The sequence below is a fragment of the Dermochelys coriacea genome, chromosome 2 (genome assembly GCF_009764565.3).
Source record: "Dermochelys coriacea isolate rDerCor1 chromosome 2, rDerCor1.pri.v4, whole genome shotgun sequence".
Taxonomy (NCBI): Eukaryota; Metazoa; Chordata; order Testudines; family Dermochelyidae; genus Dermochelys; species Dermochelys coriacea.
In genome coordinates this window covers 3,205,171-3,217,359 of record NC_050069.1, presented here as the reverse complement: position 1 = coordinate 3,217,359, position 12,189 = coordinate 3,205,171, and the positions used below count along the sequence as shown (strand labels likewise).

At 61.1% G+C, this 12,189-nt stretch overlaps 1 protein-coding gene across 2 annotated transcripts in view; it reads left to right on the top strand.

Moving 5' to 3' along the window:
* Positions 1-12,189, top strand: part of CPSF1 (cleavage and polyadenylation specific factor 1) — a 33,027-nt gene that overhangs the window by 15,579 nt on the left and 5,259 nt on the right. For both annotated transcript variants that reach the window (XM_038393530.2, XM_043509871.1), the window contains exons 15-30: positions 299-373; positions 1,088-1,168; positions 2,010-2,099; positions 2,451-2,561; positions 3,088-3,229; positions 3,557-3,735; positions 5,026-5,162; positions 5,587-5,761; positions 6,654-6,860; positions 7,654-7,743; positions 9,441-9,584; positions 10,125-10,277; positions 10,500-10,616; positions 11,031-11,121; positions 11,586-11,670; positions 12,029-12,170. In XM_038393530.2, coding sequence (XP_038249458.1) covers positions 299-373; positions 1,088-1,168; positions 2,010-2,099; positions 2,451-2,561; positions 3,088-3,229; positions 3,557-3,735; positions 5,026-5,162; positions 5,587-5,761; positions 6,654-6,860; positions 7,654-7,743; positions 9,441-9,584; positions 10,125-10,277; positions 10,500-10,616; positions 11,031-11,121; positions 11,586-11,670; positions 12,029-12,170 — 2,019 coding nt within the window. The remainder of the gene's footprint in view (positions 1-298; positions 374-1,087; positions 1,169-2,009; positions 2,100-2,450; positions 2,562-3,087; positions 3,230-3,556; positions 3,736-5,025; positions 5,163-5,586; positions 5,762-6,653; positions 6,861-7,653; positions 7,744-9,440; positions 9,585-10,124; positions 10,278-10,499; positions 10,617-11,030; positions 11,122-11,585; positions 11,671-12,028; positions 12,171-12,189) is intronic.

The following is a 12,189-nucleotide window of genomic DNA, read 5'->3' as shown; positions in this document are numbered from 1 at the left end:
CTCATGCCCCTCCCTTCTGATGGTCCCCGGGAGGGGCCAGGGCCAGTGACTTGGTGGTGCTGACCCTTCTCACTTAGGAACCGGGCTGATCCCCACCAGCTCCTTGGTGGCTGGGGCCAGGCTGGAGCTGGAGCCCTGGGGGGCAGGACCCTGTGTCCCGTTCTCCTGGCCGTGGGGCTGGGTTGGAGCTGCTGCCCCGAGGCTAAAAGCTCCGTTTCCAATCCCTTGACCCCTCCCCCGCGAACTCCCCCAGCCTGGTCTATGGCGCAGGGCGCTGACCCCCTCTTGTATCTTGCAGGTGTGCGACAGCATCCTCAACATCGGGCCCTGTGCCAACGCAGCCATGGGGGAGCCGGCCTTCCTGTCCGAGGAGGTGCGTACCGCGCCAGAGCCCACGGCGCTCTGCTCCCCTCGCGTCCACATGCTGCCTACGGGTCCCAGCAGGCCATGCTCCAGGTGGCCTGGCTGCAGTGCATGCTGGGATCTGGAGTCTCCCTGGGCTGCTGCCTGCTACGGGAGGGCTGTGCTCTTTGCAGCTTGAGCCAGGGTGGCATTTGACCTGAGCTGACAACGCTTTCCAAGACCCCCCAGTCCTTCCGATCCTCATTCTTCTCCCTCTGCCCCCTGAGAACAGTCAGCACGTGGGCTGCTTTGGGAAGTTCAGTCCAGCAGCTCCCTCCTGTCCTGTCTGATCCCCCACAAAGCCAAGTCACTAGCAATGGCCGTTCCCAGCTCACTGCCTGCCTGAGTCCCCATCGCTGCAGGGCAGCTGGGCGGGAGGTCGGGACTCTGATAGGATGGGTGCAGGGGCTGGAGTAGGGCTCCCTCTGTGCTCCGTAGAGCCGAGGTGGTGAGGGCCAGTGGGGTGAAGGGGGGGTGGCTACTGGGGGTCTGGGGACTGTGGAACCATCAGCATGCAGGAGCAGCAGCCCCAGGGCTGGGTGCCAGCCCTCCAGCACAGGGCCCGCAGGAGGTGGTGGCACTTCCCCTTCACGGCAGCCAGTCCTAGGTGGGGGGGACAGGGGGCTTCCCTCCCTTTGGGGGTGGGGCAGCTCCTGACATCCGGTGCTTGTCTCCATGGCTACAGTTTCAGAACAGCCCGGAGCCAGACCTGGAGATCGTGGTTTGTTCAGGCTATGGGAAGAACGGGGCCCTTTCTGTCCTGCAGGTGAGCACAGTGCCAGCGGGGTGGGGAGCATCTGTGCCGGGAGGAGCCTGGCCCTGATGGGCGGGAGGGGCGGGCATCTGTGCCGGGAGGAGCCTGGCCCCGATGGGCGGGAGGGGCGGGCCTCTGTGCTGGGGGAGCCTGGTGCCAGTGAGCGGGAGGGGTGGGCATCTGTGCTAGGGGAGCGTGGCGCCAGCGGGGGGGGTATGTCTGTGCCCTGGAGTGAGCCCGGCACAGGCAGGGGAGGTGGAGTCTGTGCCCTGGAGTGAGGGTGTTATGTGAGCCCTGGCTGGTCCAAGTGTGGCATGGGGAGGGCTGTCACTGTGCGAAGGCCCCACATCCGGGCTCTGGGCTTCAGACATCCCCGCCCTCTGCCTCGAGGCTATGGGAGGGGTGGGGTGGGGTGCCTGGCAATCCCTGCAGGGGGAGCGCCCAGTGGGGCAGAGACGGGCCCTGCCTGAGGGAGGGGGGTGGGGAGGAGCAGACAGAGCCGGGGGAGTGAGCTCTGCTACCCCAGGTCGCTCGGTGGAAGGGGGCGTCTGGCGCTTGTCATGGCAGGGCTGGCTGGCGCGTGGCCCCTTCTCTCCAGTCTAAAGGCGCAGCCACATGACCGCATGCAGTGCTGCAGCTGCTGGGCAGGCAGGGCTGCGTGCTCTCTGCGGGCTGCTCCCTTGGCTGTGCACATGGCGAGGAGTGGCCCGCGGCTGGGCAAAGTTTGGGCTCCGTGCCAGTGTTCAGGAGCGCTGGAGGTCTCCGGGGAGGGAGTCTTGGGTCTCGGCGCTTCTCCCACCAGGGCTGGGGGGACTGGGAAGCTGCAGTTCTAGCCTCCACCTCTTCCCAACAGAAAAGCATCCGCCCCCAAGTGGTGACAACCTTTGAGCTGCCCGGCTGCTACGACATGTGGACCGTGATCTCGCCCCAGAAGAAGGAAGAGGTCAGTGGGTGGCTGCCTGCAGCTTGGAGGAGGAGGCTCTGGGTTGGCCCATCAGCCGCCTGCCCCTAGAGCTCCTAGCACCTCCGCTGGCTTCCACCAAGCCCCAGTTCCTTCGGGCTGATCCCAGCATGCCAGGGACTCGCTTCCGGGTGTGCTCCTTAGCTGTGTCTGGCCTGGCGAGGCAGGAGATGTCTCTTGGGGGAGCGCCCCCGTCCCATCGCTGGGGTAAAGGCCCCTGGCTGGGCTGGTTAGCGCTGTGCCCCATAGTACCCCATCGCTGTGGGCTCGGCTCCTAGGGACTGGGGGTTGCTGTGCGTTCCCAGGGCCCGGCTTCATTCTCTCCTCCTGCAGGACGAGAGTGCCAAAGGGGAGACTGCAGAGAAGGAGCCCAGCCACCCCGAACCTGAGGACGATGGCAAGAGACATGGGTTCCTGATCCTGAGCCGCGAGGACTCCACCATGGTAAGGGCCCTGGCAGTGTGATGCCAGCCAAGGCAACTCTCCCCAAGGGACCGTGGCACTGGAGCGTGCATGGAGTCAGTTCCGTCTCTGGGGAAGCGCCCCAGCAGCAAACCGCCTCAGAGGCCAGGTGGCGGGACCCCGGGTGCGCTGTGCTGCTGGAGGGGCCGTATTCGGGTGAGAGAGAACAAAGGCCCTGGCCCTTTTCCCGGCACGTGGGGTGTGAACCTCCCATCCAGCCTGGATCGTTCTGTTCCAACTCCCTGATTTCCCAGTGGGTTCATCGGGACATGGGGAGCTTCGTCTCCTGCCTTCCCTGGTGTTGCTGGGCTCTGTTAATCAGCTGGCAGGCTCCACCTCAGAGGTAGCTGCATTGGAGGGGTGAGCGGTCGGTACCTGTCCTGTTTTTAAAGGGGCGGGGTTGGCTCCTTGTATGCCTGCTGAGGTGACGGGCAGGCGGGTTAGTGTGGGGCTCGGGCAGGGTTGGGCACTCTCCACGCTGACTGCCCTCTGGTCTTGTGCCCCTTAGATCCTGCAGACGGGTCAGGAGATCATGGAGCTGGACACAAGCGGGTTCGCCACACAGGGGCCCACCGTGTTTGCTGGCAACATAGGAGAGAACCGCTACATCGTGCAAGTGTCGCCCCTGGGCATCCGGCTGCTGGAAGGAGGTGGGCACTGTGGGTGGGCAGAGCCGCCACATCTCTTCCTGCTGACCCCCTCAGGCCGGCCTGCCTACCCCAGTCACCACGCTGGGACCGAGTAGCTAGGGCCATCTGCAGTGGTGGTGCTGGCGGGACTGGTGCATGCTGGGGACCTTCATGGCCCCCCATTCTGATCTGGGAGCAGGGCCACCTTGGTCTATTCCCCATAGGGGGATGCAGGGCTGGGGGAACGTGTTGCTCCGATCTGAAGGGGTGTGCTGGGTTGTCAGGCTGGGGCTGGGCCTTGTGGCCATGGGTATGGCCGCAGCTCAGCCGGGTGGCTCTGTTTTCCAGTGAATCAGCTGCACTTCATCCCTGTGGACCTGGGCTCCCCCATCGTGCACTGTGCCGTGGCCGACCCCTACGTGGTGATCATGAGCGCCGAAGGCCAGGTGACCATGTTCGTGCTGAAGAGCGACACGTACGGGGGCAGGACGCACCGGCTCACCCTGCAGAAGCCCCAGCTGCACCACGTGAGTCTGAGCAGGCGGTGCTGCTGTGGGGCACAGGCTGCCATGCCCCCGCCCTGATGTCTGTGTGACACTGGGGCTGTCCATCGAGGTGGGGCTGGAGGGACATGCTCAGGTGCTGTAGGTCGGGGTGGGCATGTGCGACATACCAGGGTACAGTCCAGACCAGTGGGGAGCTGTGTCACTCCAGCCCTGCCCTGCAGCCTTGGCGGTTTCACAATGTCTTGCTGCTGCAGCTCCTCCCAGAGCTGCCCACAGCCAGCCTGCCAACATGTGAGCCACCCCCTGAATGTGTGTGTGTGACAGCAGCCTGCCAGCCACACCTGGGTCACCAGCCTGGGTTACGCTGCAGGGTGACCCCAACACCCCCCCCCGTCCCGGATCCCAGAACGTATGTCCTGTAACTGCCCAGCCCACTCCTGGGCAGGACAAATACTTTCCTTTAAGGGAAGAATATGCCAGTTTATCTCGAATAGTTATTCCGACGCTTCGGTTTAAACACACGGGATTAGATAAAACAGTAAAACAATTTATTAACGATACTGAGAGAGATTGAGTCCAAATAATGAGCCTTAAAAGTCAGAAATGGTCTCAAGAAAATAAAGACCAGACATTTACTAATAATTAACTTAACAAACTATATTGGATTCAAGCAAAGTTTCTCAGCACATGCTTCAGCAGGTTACTGACCAACCCCCTCCCCCAGAGTCCAAGGCCTGCTTCCCTTGTCTCTTTGGGAGCAGTGAATGCGATGGGCAGGGAGAGAGAGGCTGGGGGTGTTTGTCCCTCAGTTCTATAGTTTCAGGCCCCCTCTTGAAAAATGATTCCAGCTGGGCACCAGGAGACACAGTGTCTGTGTGGAAGGATGTTCCCTGCTGCTTTTCCTCACCTATTTGAACTTACTTTGTTCTCCCTCCCTGTTCGATGACTCTGTTTACCCTTAAATGCAAATTAAGTGACGCACCCATTCCTTGGTGTAGGACAGGCCTGTTTGCCAACTTCTGCCTGGGCAGGGCTGTGGGGTTTGGCACATGTGTAAATCACACCAGACAGGGGAATCTTACCACGTCACACAATGTTGCCACACACGTTACCAGGCTGATACTGACCAGCATGTGATGAGTTTTCAGTGGTCCCTCACCAGGTGTACCTTGTACCGAGATGGTTACAGTAGCGTGCAGGGTGTGAATGCAGGGGCATGTGCTGTCATATGCACAGAGGGCTCAGGGCTGGGGACAGCCTGGGCGTCTCCTTGCTGTGCAAGGTGGGACCTGCAGCTCCTCTCCCTTGCAGCAATCCAAGGTGATCGCGCTGTGCGTCTACCGCGACGTCAGAGGCATGTTCACCACGGAGAGCAGGACGACCAGTTCCAGGGACGAGCTCTCCCTCAGGAGCCACTCAGAGGTGGAGACCGTCATCCAGGACATCAGGTGCGAGAGAGGCTGGGGCCTTTCCCTGGCCATCGGGGATGGGCCGGTGGGTGGGGAGAAGCACACACGGCAGGGGGGCTTTAGCGCCGCTTGTCCTGGCCCAGTGGTCGGGAGCGGCAGTCGAGCTGTGCCCAGCAGCCCGTGGCAGAGGAGAGGAGCCGTGTCTGCATGAACGGCATAGGGAATGACTGTGTGACAGGGCACATCTGGGGGCACCCCCACCCCCCTCCAGGCTGCTGCTTCTGTGCCATGTGAGCCATCGGCAGTAATCCCTACATCCTGCGCCTGCCGCTCCCGACCAAGAGAGGGTGCATGAGTCTTCCCCCAAGCGTGGGCGTGTCCCTGTGCGCACAGGGTGGGAAGGAGCTCAGGACTCCCCATAACAGCCTCTCCCTGCTTCCCCCGCCCCGGCTGCCCGGCACAGTAACACAGTGGACGACGAGGAGGAGATGCTCTACGGGGACTCCAGCTCGCTCTTCAGCCCCACCAAGGAGGAGCCACGCCGCAGCAGCCTCCCACTCTCTGACAGGGACCCCCACCAATACAAAGTGGAGCCCACGCACTGGTGTGTGCTGGTGCGGGAGAATGGAGCCATGGAGGTAAGACCTGGTCCAGCCCTCCCTAAGGACCCTGATCTGGCACTGCCTGGAGGGCAGCCCCTGCTCACCTAGTGCTGAGCCCCTTGGATCTTGTAAGCTATGCAAGGTTCAGTCTGGTCGGGGCTTGGATGGGAGACCTCCGGGTTCAAAATGGCCTGCAGGGAGTGGGGTGGGGGGCTTAGTACGAGGTGTCCTCCCCCCTGGAATCAGTGCTGACTAATGCCCCAGTGCGGTACTAGGGGGCGCTGTGGCATTAGTGAACCTGTGGGGGCGCTGACCCCAGGGGACCCCCAGGAGGTGCTGTACTGCTGGTGGGTGAGGTGTGAAACCAAGGCCTCGTTAGTGTTTACCCCCAGAGTTGGGCAGTGAGTCCCAGCCAGATCCCAGCTCTGCTCTGAATCCCCCGGCGAGTTGGCTGGATACAGGATTCCCACAGAGCTGTGACCCCATGCTGCTGCTGGGCCTGTTCTGGGGCGTTTCTAGTGCTCCCCCTTGCATGAAATTGCTCTCTTGGTCCAGTGTGCAGAGGCCCTAAAGGGGAGCAGCTAAACTGAGACAAGGAAATAATGTTGACCCCCACGTGTGATTAACCTGTGGAACTTCTGGCCACAAGACTGAAGCCAGAAGCGTAGAAAGGCCATGACATTCACATGGCTAATAAGAGTAACACCGGCCATCCTATTCTAGGGTCAGTGCCAGGCCGAGGGAGGGGGCTTGGGAGACATTTCTCCATGGGCTGTTATCTGGGGATGGCCCCTGCAGGGTTCCCTGCAGCTTCCTAGGGACAGCTGGGAGTGGGCGAGGCAGACCATGGTCTGACCTCGTGTGCGGATTCCTATGAGGAGCCTCCATGGGCCCCTTCCTAGCTCAGTCGCTGTCTCTCTCCCTGCAGATCTATCAACTGCCCGACTGGCGCCTGGTCTTCCTGGTGAAGAACTTCCCCATGGGCCAGCGGGTGCTGGTGGACAGCTCGTTCGGGCAGCCTGCGGCCCAGGGTGATGCCAAGAAGGAGGAGGTGACGCGACAGGGGGAGATGCCCCTGGTGAAGGAGGTCCTGCTGGTGGCACTGGGCAATCGCCAGAGCCGGCCGTACCTGCTGGTGAGCTGGGTCGTGGGCGCTCACTGCTGCACTTGGAGCAGTGCTGCTGCCCGGGCAGGCTTCCCTGGCGCTGTGTGCATAGACCAGGCAGGGGAGCAGCGAGGGGGCTGCAGGGCGGGGTGCAGATGGCTGCTTACTGCAGCAGGGGGGGAGTGCAGAAAACCCTTCCCAGAGAGGAGTTATCAGTGGTTCACAGTCATGCTGGAAGGGCAGAACGAGTGGGGTCCTGCAGGGATCGGTTCTGGGTCCGGTTTTGTTCAATATCTTCATTAGTGATTTAGAGAATGGCATAGAGAGTACACTGATAAAGTGTGTGGGCGATACCAAGCTGGGAGGGGCAGCCAGCCGGGCAGTGTGAATGTGCTGCGGGGGGCACAGCAGGGGATGGGGTCTGTAGCGCTCTGGCTGGCCAGTGTGTGTGTGTGTGTGTGTGTGTGTGTGTGTGTGTGTGTGTGTGTGGGGTGGGGGGGTGGCGAGCAGGGGATGGAGCAAAGGGAAACGTAGGCTGGTTGGGAATTGACTCTCCAGCGCAGTGTGGGAGCCCATCCCTGGGGTGTCTGTCTGAGGGGTACCGTCCTGCCCTGCCCTGAGGGTTGAACCCACTGGGGTTACTCCAACCCTGTGATCGCTGGGTAGGCTTCCTTTCACAGCACAGCTTCACACGCCTCCTGCCACTGCCCCGGCTCCGCTGCCTGGAGCTGGGACCTAGTGCGACCTGTGGGTACGGGGTGGGGTGGGCTCTGGGTGAGCACAGGAGGGGCAGGAGTCTCAGCTCTTCTCGTCCTGTTGGCAGGTTCACGTGGACCAGGAGCTGCTGATTTATGAGGCTTTCAGCCATGACTCCCAGCTGGGCCAGAGTAACCTGAAAGTCCGGTTTAAGAAGGTAACAGGAGTGTTTGAGGCAACCCATGTGTCCTCCTGCCATCACGCCCAGCCGATATAGAGCAGGGGGGCCCAAAGCAACCCACAAAGTTCTGCTTCGTAGTCACCCTCTACGCCAATGGGAATGTGTCAAACCAACTGATAGCTTTCTGTGACAGGGTTTAGCCTGGTGGATAGTGGGGGAGTGGTAGACGTGGTAATCTTGACTTTAGTAAGGCTCTTGATACTGTCTTGCATAATAAACAAACTAGGGAAATGCAATCTAGATGGAGCTATTACAAGGTGGGTGCAAAACTGGTTGGAAAACTGTTCCCAGAGAGGAGTTATCAGTGATTCACAGTCATGCTGGAAGGGCAGAACGAGTGGGGTCCTGCAGGGATCAGTTATGGGTTCGGTTCTGTTCAGTATCTTCATCAGTGATTTAGATAATGGCACAGAGAATACACTGGTAAAGTTTGTGGACGATACCAAGCTGGGAGGGGCTGCAAGTGCTTTGGAGAATAGAATTAAAATTCAAAATGATCTGGACAAACTGGAGAAATGGTCTGAAGTAAATAGAATGAAATTCAATAAGGACAAATGCAAAGTGCTCCACTTAGGAAGGAACAATCAGTTGCACACATACAAATGGGAAATGACTGCCTAGGAAGGAGTACTGTGGAAAGGGATCTGGGGTCATAGTGGATCACAAGCTAAATATGAGTCAACAGTGTAACACCGTTGCAAAAAAAAAAAAAAAAAAAGCAAGCATCATTCTGGGCTGTATTAGCAGGAGTATTGTGAGCAAGACACGAGAAGTAATTCTTTTGCTCTACTCTGTGCTGATTAGGTCTCAACTGGAGTATTGTGTCCAGTTCTGGGCGCCACATTTCAGAAAAAATGTGGACAAATTGGAGAGAATCCAGAGAAAAGAAACAAAAATGAGTAAAAGTCTAGCAAACGTGACCTCTGAGGGACGATTGAAAACATTGGGTTTGTTTAGTCTGGAGAAGGGAAGACTGAGAGGGGACATGATAACAGTTTTCAAGCACATAAAAGGTTGTTACAGGAGGAGAGAGAAAAATTGCTCTCCTTGATGGCTGAGGACAGGGTCAGAAGCAATGGGCTTAAATTGCAACAAGAGAGGTTTAGGTTGGACATTAGGAAAAACTTCCTAACTGTCAGGGTGGTTAAGCAGGGGAATAAATTGCCCAGGGAGGTTGTGGAATCTCTGTTGTTGGAGATGTTTAAGAGCAGGTTAGACAAACACCTGTCACGTGTGCAGGGGACTAGACTAGACGACCTCTCGAGGTCCCATCCATATGACTTCAGCTCTCAGCACACAATGCACCATCTTGACCCAGTGGCAGGTAAAACTCACAAGCAGCTTGTTCCTTTCTGGGAGGCTGGTTTGGGGCGAGTGCCCTGGTTTAAAGTGTGTGTCCTAGGTGCAAAGCAGCTGAATGGCTGCAGCTTGGACTGTCCCCAGCCACTTCCCTGGGGGCCAGCACTGGGCAGGGCCAGGGGGAATTGGGGTGTGGTCTTCAGTGCCCTCTGCAGGTGACGTGCCTGTGGGCATGGAAAGGTGGGGACCCCCCCCACCTGTTCATGTGGGTTCCCCGCTTGGTGCTTGCCCCTCCCAGCCTCAATTGCAGGGCTCTGATCCCATTGGTGCCTGGGGGCCCTGGCTCGTCTGTGACCATCTTTCCTCCCTGTCAGGTCCCCCACAACATCAACTTCCGGGAGAAGAAGCTGAAGCTGTCCAAAAAGAAATCAGAGAGTGCAGGGGGCGAGGAGTCGGGGGGAGCGCGGGGCCGGGTCGCCCGCTTCCGCTTCTTTGAGGACATCTACGGCTACTCGGGGGTGAGCCATGGGGGCAGGCCTGCCTCAGAACCACTGCCAGGGCTTGTCCTGGGGGCTGGCAGGGCAGCAGGGGCTGCCTCTGGGTCAGTCCCTCACTGTTCAGATTGGCCTCAGGCTCAACTGCTGGTATCGGGGGGCTGGGTGACAGCAGGAGAGAGCCAGTGGGGCAGCCCCACTCGGGCATGTCCCTGGGGCAGTTAGACCCTGCAGGGTGCTGGTAGGAGGTTGGGCACTGCGCTGTCTGTGGCCGGCTTTGGCTGCTGCACTCAGGAAGTGACGCCGCAGGATTTCCCGACCTCCTGCTGCAGGCTGCCATCCTGTGAGAGCCCAGAAGCTAAGTGGGGCTGGCTCGGCTGGCACTTGGAGGGGAGACCTGGGTAGGGCTGGGGCTGTGGGTTGGTGAGTCAGCTCTGTGTTGCAGCTGGCGTGCTGGCCAGGAAAGAGCCCGTGGAGAGTCCGAGCGGGAGCCCCTGGTCCGAAGCGCCCTGGCAGCGGACCCTGGGATCCCCACTCTGACCCTAGTGCTGGCTCTGCTCCCAGGTGTTCATCTGCGGGCCCTCCCCGCACTGGCTGCTGGTGACAGCCCGGGGGGCCCTGCGCCTGCACCCCATGACGATCGACGGCTTGATCGAGTCCTTCGCTCCCTTCCACAATGTCAACTGCCCCAAGGGCTTTCTCTATTTCAACCGGCAGGTATGTGGGGCATGGCTGGCTTGGGGGCAGAGCCCAGGGCCCCACAAGGGGCAGACAGACACTGCCTGGGCTCTCTGTGGAGGTGGGATGCAGAGGGCCTACAGGTCCCAGCACTCACTGCTCCATCTGGGCCCGGCTGTCTGGCCAGCAGCTCTTCTCTCGGGGTGTGAGGGAAGGGGGGCTGAACTGAGGGGAGGGGCTGACAGTGGGCTCTGCTCGCAGGGGGAGCTGCGGATCAGCGTCCTGCCCGCGTACCTCTCTTACGACGCTCCGTGGCCTGTGAGGAAGATCCCACTGCGCTGCACCACACACTACGTGGCTTATCACGTGGAGTCCAAGGTACCAGGGTGCTGCTGGGGCAGCCCTGCCGTGTGGGAACGGGCTATGCTTTGGGGATCCCCTTGTGGGGCACAGCATCCCCCGAGAGCTCAGATCTGCCGGCCCAGGACCCGCCACTCTGCAGGTAGTGCTGCCCGTCCCCCATCCTGGTCAAGGGGTATCCGGCCTTGTAGGGCACAGCCCCCAAAGGGGGTGCTTCAGACCTGTCCTGCCTGGCTCTGCTCCATGCCCCATGCTGGCAGCCTGCACGATGCCAGCCGAGGGGGGGGGGGGGAGCCCCCAGGGAGCAGCTGGTGTCTCCTGCGTCCACACTGCGTGGCTGGAGGATTGCAGCAGTCAGGGAGGTCAGAGAGGGGGCCCCTGGTCTTTGTGCTGCGCCCTGGTGGCCTGTTAACGGCTGCATGTCTCTGGCAGGTCTACGCCGTGGCCACCAGTGTCGTCAACCCCTGCACCCGCATCCCCCGCATGACGGGAGAGGAGAAGGAGTTTGAGAGCATCGAGCGGGGTGAGTAGAGACCTGCTCTGCAGGGGCCCCTCCCGCGTCCCCCCCAGGCCCCATTGAGTGGGAGGGATGCGTGGGGAGCGCATTGGAACTCGGTGCGCAGCGCTGGCAGAGGTTCCTGCGGGGCGGTTACGGGCCAGGCTCGGGTCGGCACTCCCTGTCCTGTGTGGGCCCCATGGCCTGGCTCCTGGCCCCCTTTGGCACAGGTCCCAGTGGGCTCCGCAGGGGCCTCCCCATTGTGCCCATGGCTGTGAAGGTCCCCCCAGCCCACAGCGTCCTGCGGTGGGGTCCCCGGGGCAGAGCTGTGTCCTCCCATGGGGCAGAGCTGTGGGATGGGGGGTGCCATCAAACCTTCCTGGGCTGGGTCGGTGCGTGACATTGGCGGGGAGGCTGCTGTGTCTGCACCAGCCCCATACCCTCTCCTGGGGGCCGGCTGGGGACTGGAGCTGTGTTGGTCTCTCCCCCAGACGAGCGCTACATCCACCCTCAGCAGGAGGCCTTCTCCATCCAGCTGATCTCACCGGTGAGCTGGGAGACCATCCCCAACACCCGGTAAGGGCCCGCGAGCGGGGCAGGCGGCTGGGCTTGGCTGGGCCCTGGCACTCCTCTCCTGGAGACGGGCTCCCGGGCTCTGCCAGGCAGGGGGACAAGGAGGCTGGCCCTGGGAGTGCTGCATGGGCAAGGGCCCGCCCTGCACCGGGAGGGCAGAGGGCTGGATGCAGGCGCTGGCCTCCCCTTGCCCCCCACAGCAGAGGGAGATGGTTTGGGGCAGGACGCTGGCCCGTGAGTGGCCTGGGAGGAGGAGCCTGGTGCCCTGGGCCAAAAGGGCCAGTTCCCATCCTGGCCCCGGCTGCTCTGGTGTGGGGCTCCCTGCTGCCCTGACCTGTGCCTGCCTCTCCCGCTTGCCCAGGATCGAGCTGGAGGAATGGGAGCACGTGACCTGCATGAAGACGGTGTCGCTGAAGAGCGAGGAGACGGTGTCGGGGCTGAAGGGTTACATTGCCGCCGGCACGTGTCTCATGCAGGGCGAGGAGGTGACCTGCCGCGGCCGGGTGAGTGCGGGCTGGGCTG